Source organism: Oncorhynchus clarkii, chromosome 5, assembly GCF_045791955.1.
Source record: "Oncorhynchus clarkii lewisi isolate Uvic-CL-2024 chromosome 5, UVic_Ocla_1.0, whole genome shotgun sequence".
Taxonomy (NCBI): domain Eukaryota; kingdom Metazoa; phylum Chordata; class Actinopteri; order Salmoniformes; family Salmonidae; genus Oncorhynchus; species Oncorhynchus clarkii.
Window position 1 is genome coordinate 54251809 of NC_092151.1, and position 14720 is coordinate 54266528.

Genomic DNA, 14720 nt, shown 5'->3' on the forward strand with positions numbered 1-14720 from the left:
ACTGTGAGTGGAAGCCAGGAGATGCTAAATGTGTTTATGTTAATTAACATCAATTACTCTGAGACCAACAGTTATTTGCTTGACAATCACCGGCTGACGAACATTTGGGACCGCCACAGCCCTAATCTACACCTCGATTAGGCTGATCGAAAACCTAATTCTTTAGTTTCATGGTTTTCAATTTGAGCGTCTTCATGTCTATGTAGCCTACACTTTCTCATCCTGAACTTCTAATGCAAGTGGCTTAATGACAATGATCAGAAGAGCGGCTATTCAATGATTTGACAGCTCCGACACAGTTACACCGTCATTATGTGGGTGTCGGCTATCGCCGGCTAAACCCCTAGAGTCGATTTCCGCGCCCCTATGGAAATCAAATTAGTATAATAAAATAATTTTCATCAAAATCTGTCTGTTTAAGATAGAGATGTCTGTTTTTTTTGCATGGGCTGCATCCACTGTATCTGCCAATGGCGGCCTTCCGTAGCTGTGGTGGAGGTGGCCGAGCTGGAGCGGTGTTTGTCAGACCATGAGACATCCCGAATATCTGTCTTCTCACAAAAATGTCTGTAGCGTCCGAATGGCATGGAAAGATGAGACTCTCGTGAACAAGATGGTGTTCTCCGTTTTGCTCTATGACCCTCTATGACAAGCGTCAATGGACTCGTCTGAAGCGCCAGGAACAGTTTGGCCTACACACTAATATGACCACTCTATGGAAAGGTTGAGACTCTGTTTTCCATGTATGAATCTGTTATACAATGCATTTCGTGGGCTAATGGAAGTAAGGCTAAATTCAATGTTTCATGATAAAAACAGGGGAACCAAAATTCACATCAATCTACTTTCATCACATTATGCACGATTGTTTTGCTAAGCTGCCCCACTAGCAGAGGCTTCTTCTTTTCGTCTAATGACGGAACTATAGACATGGGAGGGGGCGGGAAAAGGCAGGAGCTATGTCAATAACTGTATTTAAATGTGGAAGTCATTTTGCATGGCCCCATGCCCCGGTTGAGTGGAGATTTCCTAAGGACCAATGGAATGGTCTAATGTGAAAAACTAACAAGCCCATGTTGTCCACCCATCACAACATCCAGAGGATGTCAGAGGCTTTTATTTAACCTTTATTTAACTTGGCAAGCCAGTTAAGAACAAATTCTTATTTACAATGGCGGCGTGGAGGTTGAGGGAAGTCACAAGTGTGTTTTGACAAGTTAGTAAGCTGGATATTAGCTATTTCTGACAGCAATTTAAGTTACCTGGAGAGAGTTCTGGAAGGCTTGCAGCTCTGCCATCGTGCTCTGCCTCACTATTTACCAACTGAAAAAATAATGAAACATTTCAGGTTAGCTATCTACTGGAGTAGTACATCAGTATGTGAGTGGGGGGAAAACAAGACAGAAAATGTAACAAGAGAAGACCCGATAGCATAGAGCTGGCTTTCCCAAAATAATGATATGGCATACTCTGACTTGAACACACATTCTACAGAACTGGTTGGACTTTTTCTTACTGTTTTCACAAATATGCAGAGCTGTTTGTACAGTTTAACTGCGGTAGGCTATGTGTCAGACATATCTGGGTCATTCATTGGGTGAGATACCTAGTAATTCAAGCAAACCCAGCTCGACTTCTTACTGGTGAAAGCAGTCACGACTTGTTTGTGCCAGACTGGAGGCAATAAACATAGTGTGAACTAGCTATTACAGATTTTCGACCTTATTAGCTAACAATCTAGCTAACCATATAAAGTTATCAGCTATATGAAAATAATTTCATGACAAGCCAAAGCAACCTTAACCAGACATTTGCGCTAGTTGAGTCAGCTAATACGTCTTGCTAGCCAACGTTAGCTAGCTAATGAAGTTATTAATTACTTATGATATAAACAAAATTCGAACCTGGAATCTGTGTCCAAATAGGCCAAAATCTCAAGTGGATTAAGGCACTGCATCTCAGTGCTAGAGGCGTCACTACAGACCCTGGTTCAATTCCAGGCTGTATCACAACCGGCCGTGATTGGGAGTCCCATAGGGCATCGCACAATTGGCCCAGCGTCATTAGGGTTTGGTCGGGGTAGACCGTCATTGTAAATAAGAATTTGTTCTTAACTGACTTGCCCAGTTAAATCAAGTTTTTTTTTTAAACATTCCTGTTGCCTCAGAGATAATAACAGCAGAGTCGAGTAGTACCAGACCGCCAGTTATTTCACTTATCTTGATGTTAAAGCAGAAATGTAGCATCATTTTCCATGAGTAATACAAACAGGCCTACACTATCACTGGATGTAAAAGTATGTTTGGGAATATCCATAAGGTTTTTCTCAACTGTTTGTCAGCGTTCAACTGTGCTCCTTCTTGTTCTTTCTCTCCCTCTCCACCGCCTGATCTTTCTGGCTCTGCTCGCACTTTCTTGCTCTCCCTCACAGATCATTATGAATATGGGGCCCAGCTTCACAACCAACTCATTGTCTGCTGGGTTATCACATTGGCACATAGTGCATAATTAGTCAGCATGCACATTGCCCACACTGTGCAATTTAAGCAATAATTGCTTTATTATCAAATTGGCACATAGTAGTCTAACAAGTTAGTCAGTATACACAAAGCACACTCTGAGATTGAAGCAATAATTTATTATCTAATTGGCTAATAGTACATAGTTAGTCAGTACATCGCCCTCACTTAGTCCATTAAAGGATCTATCAATGAGCTACGATTCAAGCAATAATTCGAAACATAAGGAAACCGTCTTTCCGTTGAGCAGCTAACCCCAGCGGTTGACCTGCATTAACAGTTGACCTGTTTATACAGAGGTGGAGGCCAGCCAGCCAGTGAGCATTTCAGACTCAGCCAAACGAATGAAGAACAGGAGGACAAGAGCAACAGACAGTTTTACTGGAAACTTCGACAGTGATAAGGATTAATCAGACGGCTGTGTCAAATATCTGTTTCCAAATAGCCTGATCTGCGGGAGAAAATAATATTTTCTTCCCAAAGTTGTCTATCTGACCGCCCGCAGCATGAAAAATGCCAACCGCGCCACAATAACCTCTGTTGGGGCCCACAGGTCTGCGGGAATGCAAATGTTTCACTTTTACTGTAAAGAGTGTTGTGATTTTAAATGCACTTGAAATAAAATTTGATTTAACTTATGCCCTAACAGTGTGTGGAATTTGTGTTCTCCAAGTCAGTGTGGCTCGACAGAGTACATGGCCCCAGAGGTGGTGGAGGTCTTCACAGAAGAGGCTTCGTTCCACGTCAAGCCCTGTGACCTCCGGAGAATGGGGTCATACTTTATATTCTGTTGAGCGGCAGCCCCACCTTCACCGACCACTGGGGGACTGACTGTGGCTGGGACCGAGGAGAGACCTGCCACATCTGCCAGGTACACACACATAGTGTACATACCCCCACACACAACATCCCCAGTTCACCTTACACAGTACTACTACAGCGCTATTTGTATTAAGCATTTTTTTTGGCATTTATAATGAATGAGTCATGTTATTATGGTGAAGTCTATGTCTATGTTGTCGATGATGTGTCCGACCCCTGCAGAATAACCTGTTTGAGAACATCCAGGAGGGGCAGTATGAGTTCCCAGAGAGGGACTGGGCCCATATCCCTGCCAAGGACCTAATCTCCAGGCTACTGGTACGGCACGCCATACGCCTCAGTGCTGCTCAGATCCTGCAGCACCCCTGGGAGCAGGGGGTGAGTGCCAAGGCCAAAACTTAACTGGTCCTCTGAGTACTGTATGGGTGTATGGCCATAACATACTGGATCTATTGATTGGGTTATCTTAACTGGCTTCCTTGCCTTGTCCCCTCTGCGTCATCTATTCTACACTGATCTGAGAAGGCTGAATGGGTGAAAGCCACCTATAAGAAACCAGAGGGCTTGTTTTCACCAGTCCATTTCCTCCAAACTGTACATCATTGATGAAGGAAAGGATACATTTGAAAGAATTGACACTGTTGTATTTAAACTTGTTATTTATTTCCCCCAAGAATGCACCAGAGAGAGGTCTCCCAACTCCACACTTCCTCCAAAGGTTCCACTTCCACTCAGGTCTCATTGGACAGAATGTATAGTACATAACGGCAAAAACAAATCTCAAAAGGTTGTGGAGAAGTACAGATCAGGGTTGTGTTATATAAACATTTCCAAAACAGAGCACCATTAAATCCATTATTAAAAAATGGAAAGAACACGGCACCACAACAAACTTGCCATGAGAGGGCCGCCCACCAAAACTCATGGACAAGGCAAGGAGGGCATTAATCAGAGAGGCAACAAAGAGACCAAAGATGACCCTGAAGGAGCTGCAAAGCTCCACAGCGGAGATTGAAGTGTCTGTCCATAGGACCACTTTAAGCCATACACTCCACAGAGCTGGGCTTTATGGAAGAGTGGCCAGAAAAAAGCCATCGCTTAAAGAAAAAAATAAGCAAACACATTTGGGGTTCGCCAAAAGGCATATGGAAGAAGGTACTCTGGTCAGATGAGACTAACATGTTTCTTTTTGGCCATCAAGGAAAACGCTGTCTTGCACAAACTCAACCCCTCCCATCACCCAGAGAACACCATCCCCACAGTGAAGCATGGTGGTGGCAATGTCATGCTATGGAGATGTTTTTCATCGGCAGGGACTGGGAAACTGGTCAGAATTGAAAGAATGATGAATGGCGCTAAATACAGGGAAAGTCTTGAGGGAAACCTGTTTCAGTCTTCCAGAGATTTGGGACTGGGACAGAGATTTACCTTCCAGCAGGACATTGACCCTAAGCATACTGCTAAAGCAACACTCAAGTGGTTTAAAAATCTTGGAATGGCCTAGTCAAAGCCAAAACCTTAATCCAATTGAGAATCTGTGGTATGACTTAACGATTGCTGTACACCAGCGGAACCCATCCAACTTGAAGGAGCTGGAGCAGTTTTGCATTGAAGAATGGGCAAATCCCAGTGGCTAGATGTGCCAAGCTTATAGAGACATACCACAAGAGACTTGCAGCTGTAATTGCTGCAAAAGGTGGCTCTACAAAGTATTGACTTTGGGTGGGTAAATAGTTATGCACGCTCAAGTTTTCCATTTCACAATAAAAATATATTTTGCATCTTCAAAGTGGTAGGCATGTTGTGTAAATCAAATGATACAAACCCCCACAAAATCTATTTTAATTCCAGGTTGTAAGGCAAGAAAATAGGAAAAATGCCAAGGGGGTGAATATTTTCGCAAGCCACTGTATACTCACAATGGCTGCCTGGTATTGTGATGCAATCATTTCCATGATTAATGTAGAATGTTCATTCAAATTATGTTAACTGATGAGGCTCATGCAATGGAATGTACTATTTGTCAATTGAGTTTAATCAACAAATAACAACACATATTGATGGGTACACTTCCTGCTTTTACTTCATGCTTTGCTCTGATGGGTACACTCGCAATGGCCGCTAGTCCACCCATTATGCCATCATTGACTAGAATGGGGATTCCTGTTCTATTCATTCTATTTCTATGGCTGCTACTGCAGGCTAGGAGGTGGAGTTTTCTTCTTAGCTCCATTCCCACCTGGTTTATCCTTCTAATATCCTGGTGTGGTTCTAAGATCCTTACAGTCAAATTCACCCTTTTTCTCTACCCAGTTCCCCACTTTTTCCTCCTCAATTCAACTTCATCCTGGTGCTAGTCTCCCTTCCCCGTCTCTTCCTCTCTATGTGGTGTTTGCCATGGGTCCCCTCCAGGACGGAGTCAACGCACACTATCTGAGAATGGACGATAGCTGCCATTGTCAGCAGAATTCTGTGTAGCTTCACTGGTTGGTAGCCCCATTGTGCAAGCCCTCGTCATGGCCAGTCGTCTTCTTATCAGCTAGAAACAGAGACACAGGAGCACAAAGGGAAGAACTTTTATCTTCTACTAAACTAACACATGCTTAGTCACAGCTTTGTATCAGTTGCGGAGTCTGGTTTCAGTGACTGGTTTGGGTCGAGGTTGGTTTCCTGCATTTGATAATAACCTCAAACTACACGGACCGCAATCCCATGTTAAGACCACAGAAACCGAATCACTAGAATGTCCAATGAAGGGATTCTATTTGTATGATTAAGACTGCTAGTGCTGGTGGGTTTATGCTAGCCATGCTTAATTGCACAGCTATTTCCATTAAGGAATGGATCCTTGATCATATCAGTATGGGGCCTTTAATTCATACAGTATATGTACTGTAGCTCGGCAGTCTTACTGTTAAGACCCTGTAATATAAAATAGTTGTAATTTATGTTGTGTTGTTCAAGCTGTGAAAAGATTTCTGTAGGAATATGGTATCATTTATAGAGTTACTTAATACTGCAAAAGTAGAACATTACTTTTCAGACACTTGGGAATGCTGCTTTTTGCATTGGTTTTATTAGCCTATATAAACTATGAGTAGGGCTGCACAAATATCAAAACGTTCCTAAAATGTCCGGGGGGGGGGGGGGTCTAGTTGGATGATTTCTGAAACCAGCAGGGAATAAACTATATGGCAATCCTCCAACTTGGAATTCGTCGACCAAGATTTCTGACAAGCCAGGGTATTTTTGGAAGGTTTGGGAAATTCTGCAACCCTAGCTGTGACTTTCCCAAATATGGAGACATATGAAATATGCCATTAACTAGCATGACAAGCAAGCAGACACTGAGTATGTTTACATGCACACAATACTGCAATTCTTGTGGATAATCTGATTAATATAATAGTTTGATTGAAATGTTTACATGCTTTGCAAGAAGAACGCATACATTCAGTTGTTTTCTCGAACTCACTTCACTCGCACTAAAGAGGGAGGCTCGCTCGGATGGTGCTAATGTTTGAAGTCTTGATAAAAACTACAAGCATTACCTCACATTTCCTTTCCAAATGATATCAGGACAATTCTGCAATTGCTTCCTTCAATTATTTAAAAAATATTTTTCAGTAATACCACTAACCTGTTGCTCCGTTTACTGTTAAGTGAATTCATTGTTGTTTGGTCTATTCACAGACATTGTCATAATCAGTGATTTGGAAATGCGATAATGTATATTTTTGTTAATTGTCTAATATTATGTGTTGTTTTTAAACGTTTGTGACTAAAGTGTTTAATCTGTGTGTAGTTTATATTCTAGACGGGATGGTGTAGAGACACCTTTCTCTGGAGGAAAGGGAGTTTTATTTTATATATATATCAGTATTTTTATGAAATGTTTTGTTGTTTGCACAAACATTTAGATGGCTTGTCTGTAAAAGGATCTGAAGGAATGTGCCAAAGAAATCATGGAGATATAAATAACTTACCATGTGAAGACTGTCACAGTAAATTAGTTTCGTGTTTTTAAGAATGAAATTGGTCAGATGGCCATTTCAGCCTGTACAATATATTTGTTCAAATCCACCTAGTTACTGAAATGCTCTTTGGTTACTGAAATACTCTTTAGTTACTGAAATGCTCATGCTTTTTTTTTTTAAGATTCCTTATTTTTACCGAATTGATTTATCTCTACCAGTTGACTTTTTCACCCCTGTAAGAGCTTGTCCTTTTATTAACCGGGGACACTGATGGAAGTCTAGCACTTATTCCCCTCACCCTATTAACTTAATGTATTACCCGGCTAATGTCAAATGGCATGTACCCACTACACGGATCTCACCCGGTTGCCATGGATACTCCATCGCTATAGCAACCAAGGGGCATTCATAAACGGGCATGACTCAACAAAGGGTTGCAGTCAGAGAAAGTGCAACACATTAGGGATCAGTCAGTGGCTATGGTAAAGCCCGCTCACTCTGCCCCTAATCCCCATTGGCGCTGGTCAAGTAGTCTACAATATAAGCAATAGAGAGCCATTTGGGACGAATCAACCTAACCTCAAATTAGATAGGATGAGACACACTAATTGGCATAAACTATCAGCGAAATACGATGTCCACTGTTTTTTGTTTAAGCCCAGGTGTATGAGTTCCTAAATATGCATATGTTCTTATGTTGCACATCAATGCGGTATGCTATTTTCCCAATAAAACCCGTTTATTTATTTTTAAATTATTCAATGTTGTTGTCGTTTTGTCTCACCATCATTGCCAGAACTCAGACGTGACATAACAATTTGATCAACGTCCAGCATGAGTAGATAGACAGATGGAGAGAGCGAGAGATAGCGGTCTACGGTTAGAAAAACGGAGTGAATTGGTTTATTTCGGGCCCATCACTCACCAATTGCTCATAGAGTGTGAATGGTGAGTGAGTTGCGAATGGAGCAAGGACATTGGATAGAGGACATGGATGGAGTGATCGCGATTCACCTGTCCACACTCCTAAAAGAGCTCCTTAAAGGAGAAGGTAGCGGCGAAGATGCATGACGAATTAGTTGGACGGGCATTTGATTTCAATAGGCGGGCGCATTGTTTTCACGGGACTTCCTAAACTGTGCACAATGCGTGTAATAGTAATGACCCGGCAGGCAGTTCGTGAGTTTCAAGTTTGGGGAAGTTTATAGTACGTATCCTACAATTTTTACTGACCTGCGTACCAATTATGCACAATTTGGTGCAACATTTTCGTTTCAATAGCCTAATAACGTTTACGCGTTATTTTTTTCAAAATCATTGTCACGTGGTTAATCATAAAAATCTGAAGTACAATTATAAACTTGTTACTATTGGCGAGATCACTAGCCTCTGCCATATGCTAACATTGATACGGCTAAAGACATGAGAACATATAACTCAAATATACTATAGTCTATAGGCCAATGCAGTATCAGGACTATAACTTCGATCATCAACTAAATAAAATGCATAGGCCTAAAGCCGACAGATAAAAACAGTAAAAAGTACCCTGATGAAAATTAAATCATATTCATATCTCTTCTCCGCCGGTCTGCCTCGCTTTCTATGTCTTGACTTGAGCTATTGCTAGTGAAGTTCAACATTCTATGAAATCATCACACCGTCCAGCCAGAACTGTCCTAACGAATTTGCAACATTGTACCAACTAGCCTGTCTTACAACAGTGAGCTCCTGACAAAAAGCTTATTTTTTAACGTTTCCACTAGATATTTGGAATCATCAGATCGTTGTGTTTTCCTTGGTGATCATTATGAGGCTTGGTGATTATCGAGGAACTATGTTAAAAAAACAGACTTTGTTGACTTCTGTGAGGCGAATAAAAAATGAGTGGTGCACGTCAATCAGCGATAACCGAAGTAAAGCCAGATTCAGGTTGGATATTCGAAGCATTTTCAATGTTTCTCAATTCAATAGCTCTTTAGTCATGTGACCTGCTGACCTGAAACAAGGTGCAGAATGTCCACTGACGACCCTTCTATATTGCACACCCTTTAGTTTGTCCCTTTTCATCTCACACGTTTTTACATGAATTTTTCAAACTTTCTAATTGCAATAGCGCCTTGGTCATGTTACCTACCGGACTCAAACTGTGTTCAGAATGTACAATCAGTGGGCCTACACATTGCACTCACCTGCCAAGAGAGACTATCCCGGCGGCCGAGGCTGATTCCGTCAAGCCCATTCCTTTGGCTGTGTTTTTGCTAGATAGTAGGTAGGGACAGTGGGAATCTCGTTCACCATCTCGTTCACCATCAATTATTAGATGATAAGGCATTTGGCTACCTCAAGAAACTCTTAATTATGTCCCGAGGTTTACCGCCGCTTCATCGAATTTCCTCACTTTGACATGAGGGGGTCACAGCAACCCCGAAGGTGGTTTGAGTGCAACCACGAAGGAAAGCATGCTACAGTCAGATATCATCAAATTGACATCCATTCGAGTCACGCCCGGCGGTATCATCAGAGGCTTTTCTGTCTTACAAACTGGACATCAGTTGCCGCTACTAACCTTCAGCAGACTTTAACTGGGTTTTAACACCCAATCGACATCAAGTGCCAGCGCAATACTTATAGGCTTGAGAACCAAATACTCCTCGCAGTATCTACCGGCACCATCGACCGGGTGTCGGAAGAAGCAACAGAAAATAATCATCCCCTTTCAATCATTTGCTTGCCCTATCAGCTCTCCGGGACAGAGCCATAGGAACCACCTTTACCAGCGCTTCATCAATATTCCTCACTTTGACATGAAGGGGTCACAGTCACCCCACAGGGAATTTGAGTGCTACCGTGACAGGTGGGTACACTCCTTTGAATTTCATCAAGTTGACATTCAGTGATCCGTGCCCAGTGGGAACCTAGGCTTCTTTCGTCCATTTTATGGTTCCGCAGCAAATCAATGGGCGTGGATGGTAATACCCACATCAGATGTAGACCTCCCTCCCCAGAGAAGCTGGAGATACACCCCACTTCGTAGGCCATGAGCCAGATCCATGCAACGCCCTATCACTGTGGGGCCAATGGGTTTAGTTTCCGCCTTAAGTCTAGTGAGCATAGAGGAGATCTCCCCACCTACAATGTGTGGGGCTGGCAAGCGCCGTAGCTGGGGACATCCGTGAAAAGGGCCCGGCGCACTTCCAGAGTTTCTGCCGCCAACCGTCAGACCCAACCCCCCTTCGGCCCACTGACGGACACCACCCCGATGTACCCCCGCACCCAGCCCCTTGCGAGACCACGGACGAGGGACCGCGAGATGGGCCGCACAACAAACTTAAAATGGTGGCGAGAGGAGGGCGATGGAGCGACTGTTCCCCCAGCCGCAGCTCGAGCCCAGCCTCGCTTCGCACCCCAACCCGACCGACCCAGGCCTTAGAGCCAATACATATCACGAAGTTACGGATCTTTTTTTGCCAACTTCCCTTACCTACATTGTCCTAACATGCCAGAGGCTGTTCACCTTGGAGACCGGCTGCAGATATTGGTACGGCCCGGCGTGAGATTTACACCCTCTCCCCCAGATTTTCAAGGGTCAGGGAGAGCTCACCGGACGATGCTTTCCAGGGCTATGGCCCCTCTGTCAGGGCAAACCCTTTCCAGGGCGCCCTGCCTTTCACAAAGAAAAGAGAACTCTCCCCGGGGCTCCCGCCAGCATGTCCGGGATCGGTCGTGTTACCGCACTGGATGCCTCGCTGTGCTCGTCTCCGCCAGTCCGTGGACATTCTGAAAGTAGTTTGAGGTCATTAGGTTACATGACCAAGTAGCTATTGATATTTTTAATATTGAAAAATGTATGCAAAATTGTGTGAGATGAAAATGGACAAACTAAAGAGTGTGCAATGTGTAGGCCCACTGACTGTACATTCTGAACCTTGTTTGACGTGAGTAGGTCACATGACCAAGGAGCTATTGAAATTGTACATTTTGAAAAATGTATGTAAAAACGTGTGAGATAAAAATGGACAAACTAAAGGGTGTGCAATATAGAAGGGTAGTAAGTGGACATTTTGAACCTTGTTTGAGTCCCGTAGGTCACATGACCAAGGAGCAATTGAAATTCAAATGTAAAAAAAGTTTGCACTTTGTTTAAGCTCCCTAACTAATTCAACTTGGAATAGGAAATGCTGCTCACATTTCCCCGTGTTTATTAGCTTTGGAAAGCGAATTAATGTCCATATCATGAAAATAAGACCTGTGCAATGTTGTGCGTATTTTCCCCAACATCATGACACTCATTTGTAGTCTGTGGCTCAAGTGGTTTGAAAGCTATTGAGGTTTGATAGCGTGAATATCCATCGAATATCCAACTTAACTGTCTTTACCTCGGTTCAGCAATAAGACGTTGACCAAATGGGCACCTTCCTACATCTGCATGCATTCTGGAAAGAGACGCACCATATCTTCGCCCCCCCCCCCCCCCCCCTGTACTTGATCCAACATTTAAAATTATACTCAAAACACATTATCTTCACACGTATTTCATATTTCAGACGCTTTTCACTGACTGCCGCAACTTACTCAGCTAAACCTATTGCCACGCGCACTACCCAAATTGCCATCTTCCCAAACACACTTAAACAATCCACAACAAAAACATTTAAGAAGCGATTGATCATCTGTGGCTAAGTCATGCTCCCTGGTGAAGGGTGAAGTATTTTGAAATTGTTTTATTTAGACAGGAGTAATTATATAATTTTAGGTCTGCATATTATTCCCATAGAAACGCATTGGGCTTACACTGGACAGATTTTGGCCCATAACGCCGGCCGTGCTGGAGAGGAAGGTGTTTCACAAATAATGCTTTATTGGTTGCACTGTGTTGGTGGATAGTTCTGAACCAGGTGTGGATTCATTTGTCCGGGCTATAGGTCTACAAAGCAGCTTTCCAAAAGCAGCTTTTCACATTGCTATCGCAATAATTTAATTAACAAGAATGACCCCCCTAGTAGGCTACATATTGAGCTTTTTCAATTTCTGCAAAAAAATATAATTTTCCTGCATATGCCACAGATATATGGAATAGAATGAAATAGTTATTTGAAAAACGATCCTGTCTGTGTTGGTTTGTTTAACCGTTAGTCTATGTGGTTTAACAGTTTCGGGGTACTGTAATTGAACAGCGAGTGTTCATCGGTGAATGGCGTTGAAATGGTGCCCCTAGTGGTTTAGCGTTAACCATGCATGAAACTAACGAGCGCTCTTCTCTTTCCCTCTATGGTCCTTCACCTTGTTGGCTGTGTGAGCGCACCAGAGGAGTGTCACCTAAAGTCGACGATTCGTATCGAAATGTGAGGCAAACGACGGGGAATTTCAAACAACATTGCCTAAATGATGGAACTGATCAAATGTAAGTAAGATCAAGGTCTCTCAAAGGCGTTGTAGACTATTTGATGTTTTCATTGCCAAGAGTGGAGTTTTTTTTATCTATTCTATTCTAAAGGAATTGTTAAATGACAATCAGTGATTTTAGAAGATACTGTATGTTGCTCATTAAAGAACGAGTTAAATGAGAGAACTATAATGGTACTAACATTTTTCATTTTTAGGGTAGCCCAATGTGTAAACAGTTTAGACAGTTTAGTTTATTGGCTTTGTCAGTCTTAAACTGATATTGCACATTTATGTAGTCTAGAATACACTTTTAATAAAATAAGATCACTACCACAATGTTGTCTATGAATGTCTGCGTGTAGCTTTGCAAATAGGACTATAGAAGCAATTATTTATTTGACTTGCAGAACAAAGTGTGATTGTAATTGTTCTTTCTGTACCTATGAACAATAACAATGAGTCCTGAATGTGTGATTCTCTGTGAAAAAACGGGGCATCAGTGTGTTGCAGAGCTAAGGATAATAATACCCTTGATTTATCTAGTCTTTGTAGAATGTCTTACACATGGATGCATAATGCATCAGATTTTCTCCCTCAATGTCAGTTCAATTACCTTTAGACCTGTGTGACAATGACCTATTTCCAGAAAACCTATTTCTATGGAAGGAACACATCATCTGACTCTTCTGTCTATCTCTTGTAGGGCAGAGAAAACCATGACCTGACCTGTATCTGGGCTGGACTATCTTGTCATTAATCAAGCCTATTACATTGTACCTGAATCCATAAGACAATTAAGTAATATGCAATCATAAAAAGATCTGAGTTACACAGTACTCATCATCAAGCCTAGAGAGATGGTCCTTTCCGAGAAGAGCTCCAGGGCCTCGGGGCCTAAGAAAGCATGCAGAAAATGGGGCCTATGGCCCCAGAGTTTCCCCTCCCCGGCCCTGTGCTGCGCCTGTGGCCTGGGGATCATGCTGGCGGGCATCAACATCACCTTGGTGGGGGCTTTCACTTTCAAGTCCTTCATCCCTGCCAGCAACCCATCCATCGTCATTGGGCCACTGCTCCTAATAGTGGCTCTGTCCTTTTTTGGGGCATGCTGTATGTGTAGCCGACGGGCCCCGGCCCGCGATACCCGTAAGGCAAAGGGGGGCGAGAGCTGGGGGCTGATGCGGATGGGGGCCGGCGCAACGTTTGAGATGGAGACAAGCGAACACACGCTGCAGGACACCACCGCCGTGCAGCTCAGTCCCACCAACTCCCCGACCTCCTCCCACAAGTCTAGTAACTCCACCCATAGGGACACCCCTGCACTGCGGGCCTGTGAGGATGACCCTGCCTCCAGGTCCTGCGAGCTCACCACCTCAGAGACCTATAATATAGATGTGACACCTGATGACCAGGTCTTGACTGCAGAGGACCAGGCAATGACCTCTGAGGACCAGGCATTGACCACTGAGAACCAGGCATTGACCTCTGATGACCAGGCATTGACCTCTGATGACCAGGCATTGACCTCTGATGACCAGGCATTGACCTCTGAGGACCAGGCATTGACCTCTGAGGACCAGGCAATGACCTCTGAGGACCAGGCAATAACCTCTGAGGACCAGGCATTGACCTCTGAAGACCAGGCATTGACCACTGAGGACTAGACATTGACCTCTGAGGACCAGGCATTGACCTCTGAGGACCAGGCATTGACCTCTGATATTGATTATAAGGAGAGCATCCAGATGAAGGCTATACACAAGCCTTACCTAACGTAGCAGGGCTGTCTCCTGGCTATTACATAAACTGGTGCCGTATACTCCTCTGGTACTATATACAGTGCATTTGGAAAGTATTCAGACCCTTTCACTTTTTCCGCATTTTGTTACGTTACTGCCTTATTCTAAAATGTTTTAAATCATTTTTCAATCTACACACAATACCCCATAACGACAAAGCAAAAAACATTTTTTTTATATATAAATATTTGTATTTTATTTACTTTGTTGAAACACCT

General features: G+C 43.1%; 1 protein-coding gene and 1 pseudogene across 1 annotated transcript; both read left to right on the forward strand.

The window, feature by feature from the left end:
* The first annotated feature begins 3202 nt into the window (after positions 1-3202).
* LOC139409714 (MAP kinase-interacting serine/threonine-protein kinase 1-like) lies at positions 3203-5819 on the forward strand (annotated as a pseudogene).
* Positions 5820-13563: 7744 nt separating this feature from the next.
* Positions 13564-14367, forward strand: LOC139409715 (transmembrane protein 275-like). Its single transcript, XM_071155114.1, has one exon. It carries the CDS (start codon positions 13564-13566, stop codon positions 14365-14367), a length of 804 nt encoding a protein of 267 aa, XP_071011215.1.
* The last annotated feature ends 353 nt before the right edge of the window (positions 14368-14720 follow it).

What these genes read in the sequence shown, in the direction of transcription:
- LOC139409715 (XM_071155114.1), top strand. Translation starts at nt 13,564, where the DNA reads ATGGTCCTTTCCGAGAAGAGCTCCAGGGCCTCGGGGCCTAAGAAAGCA.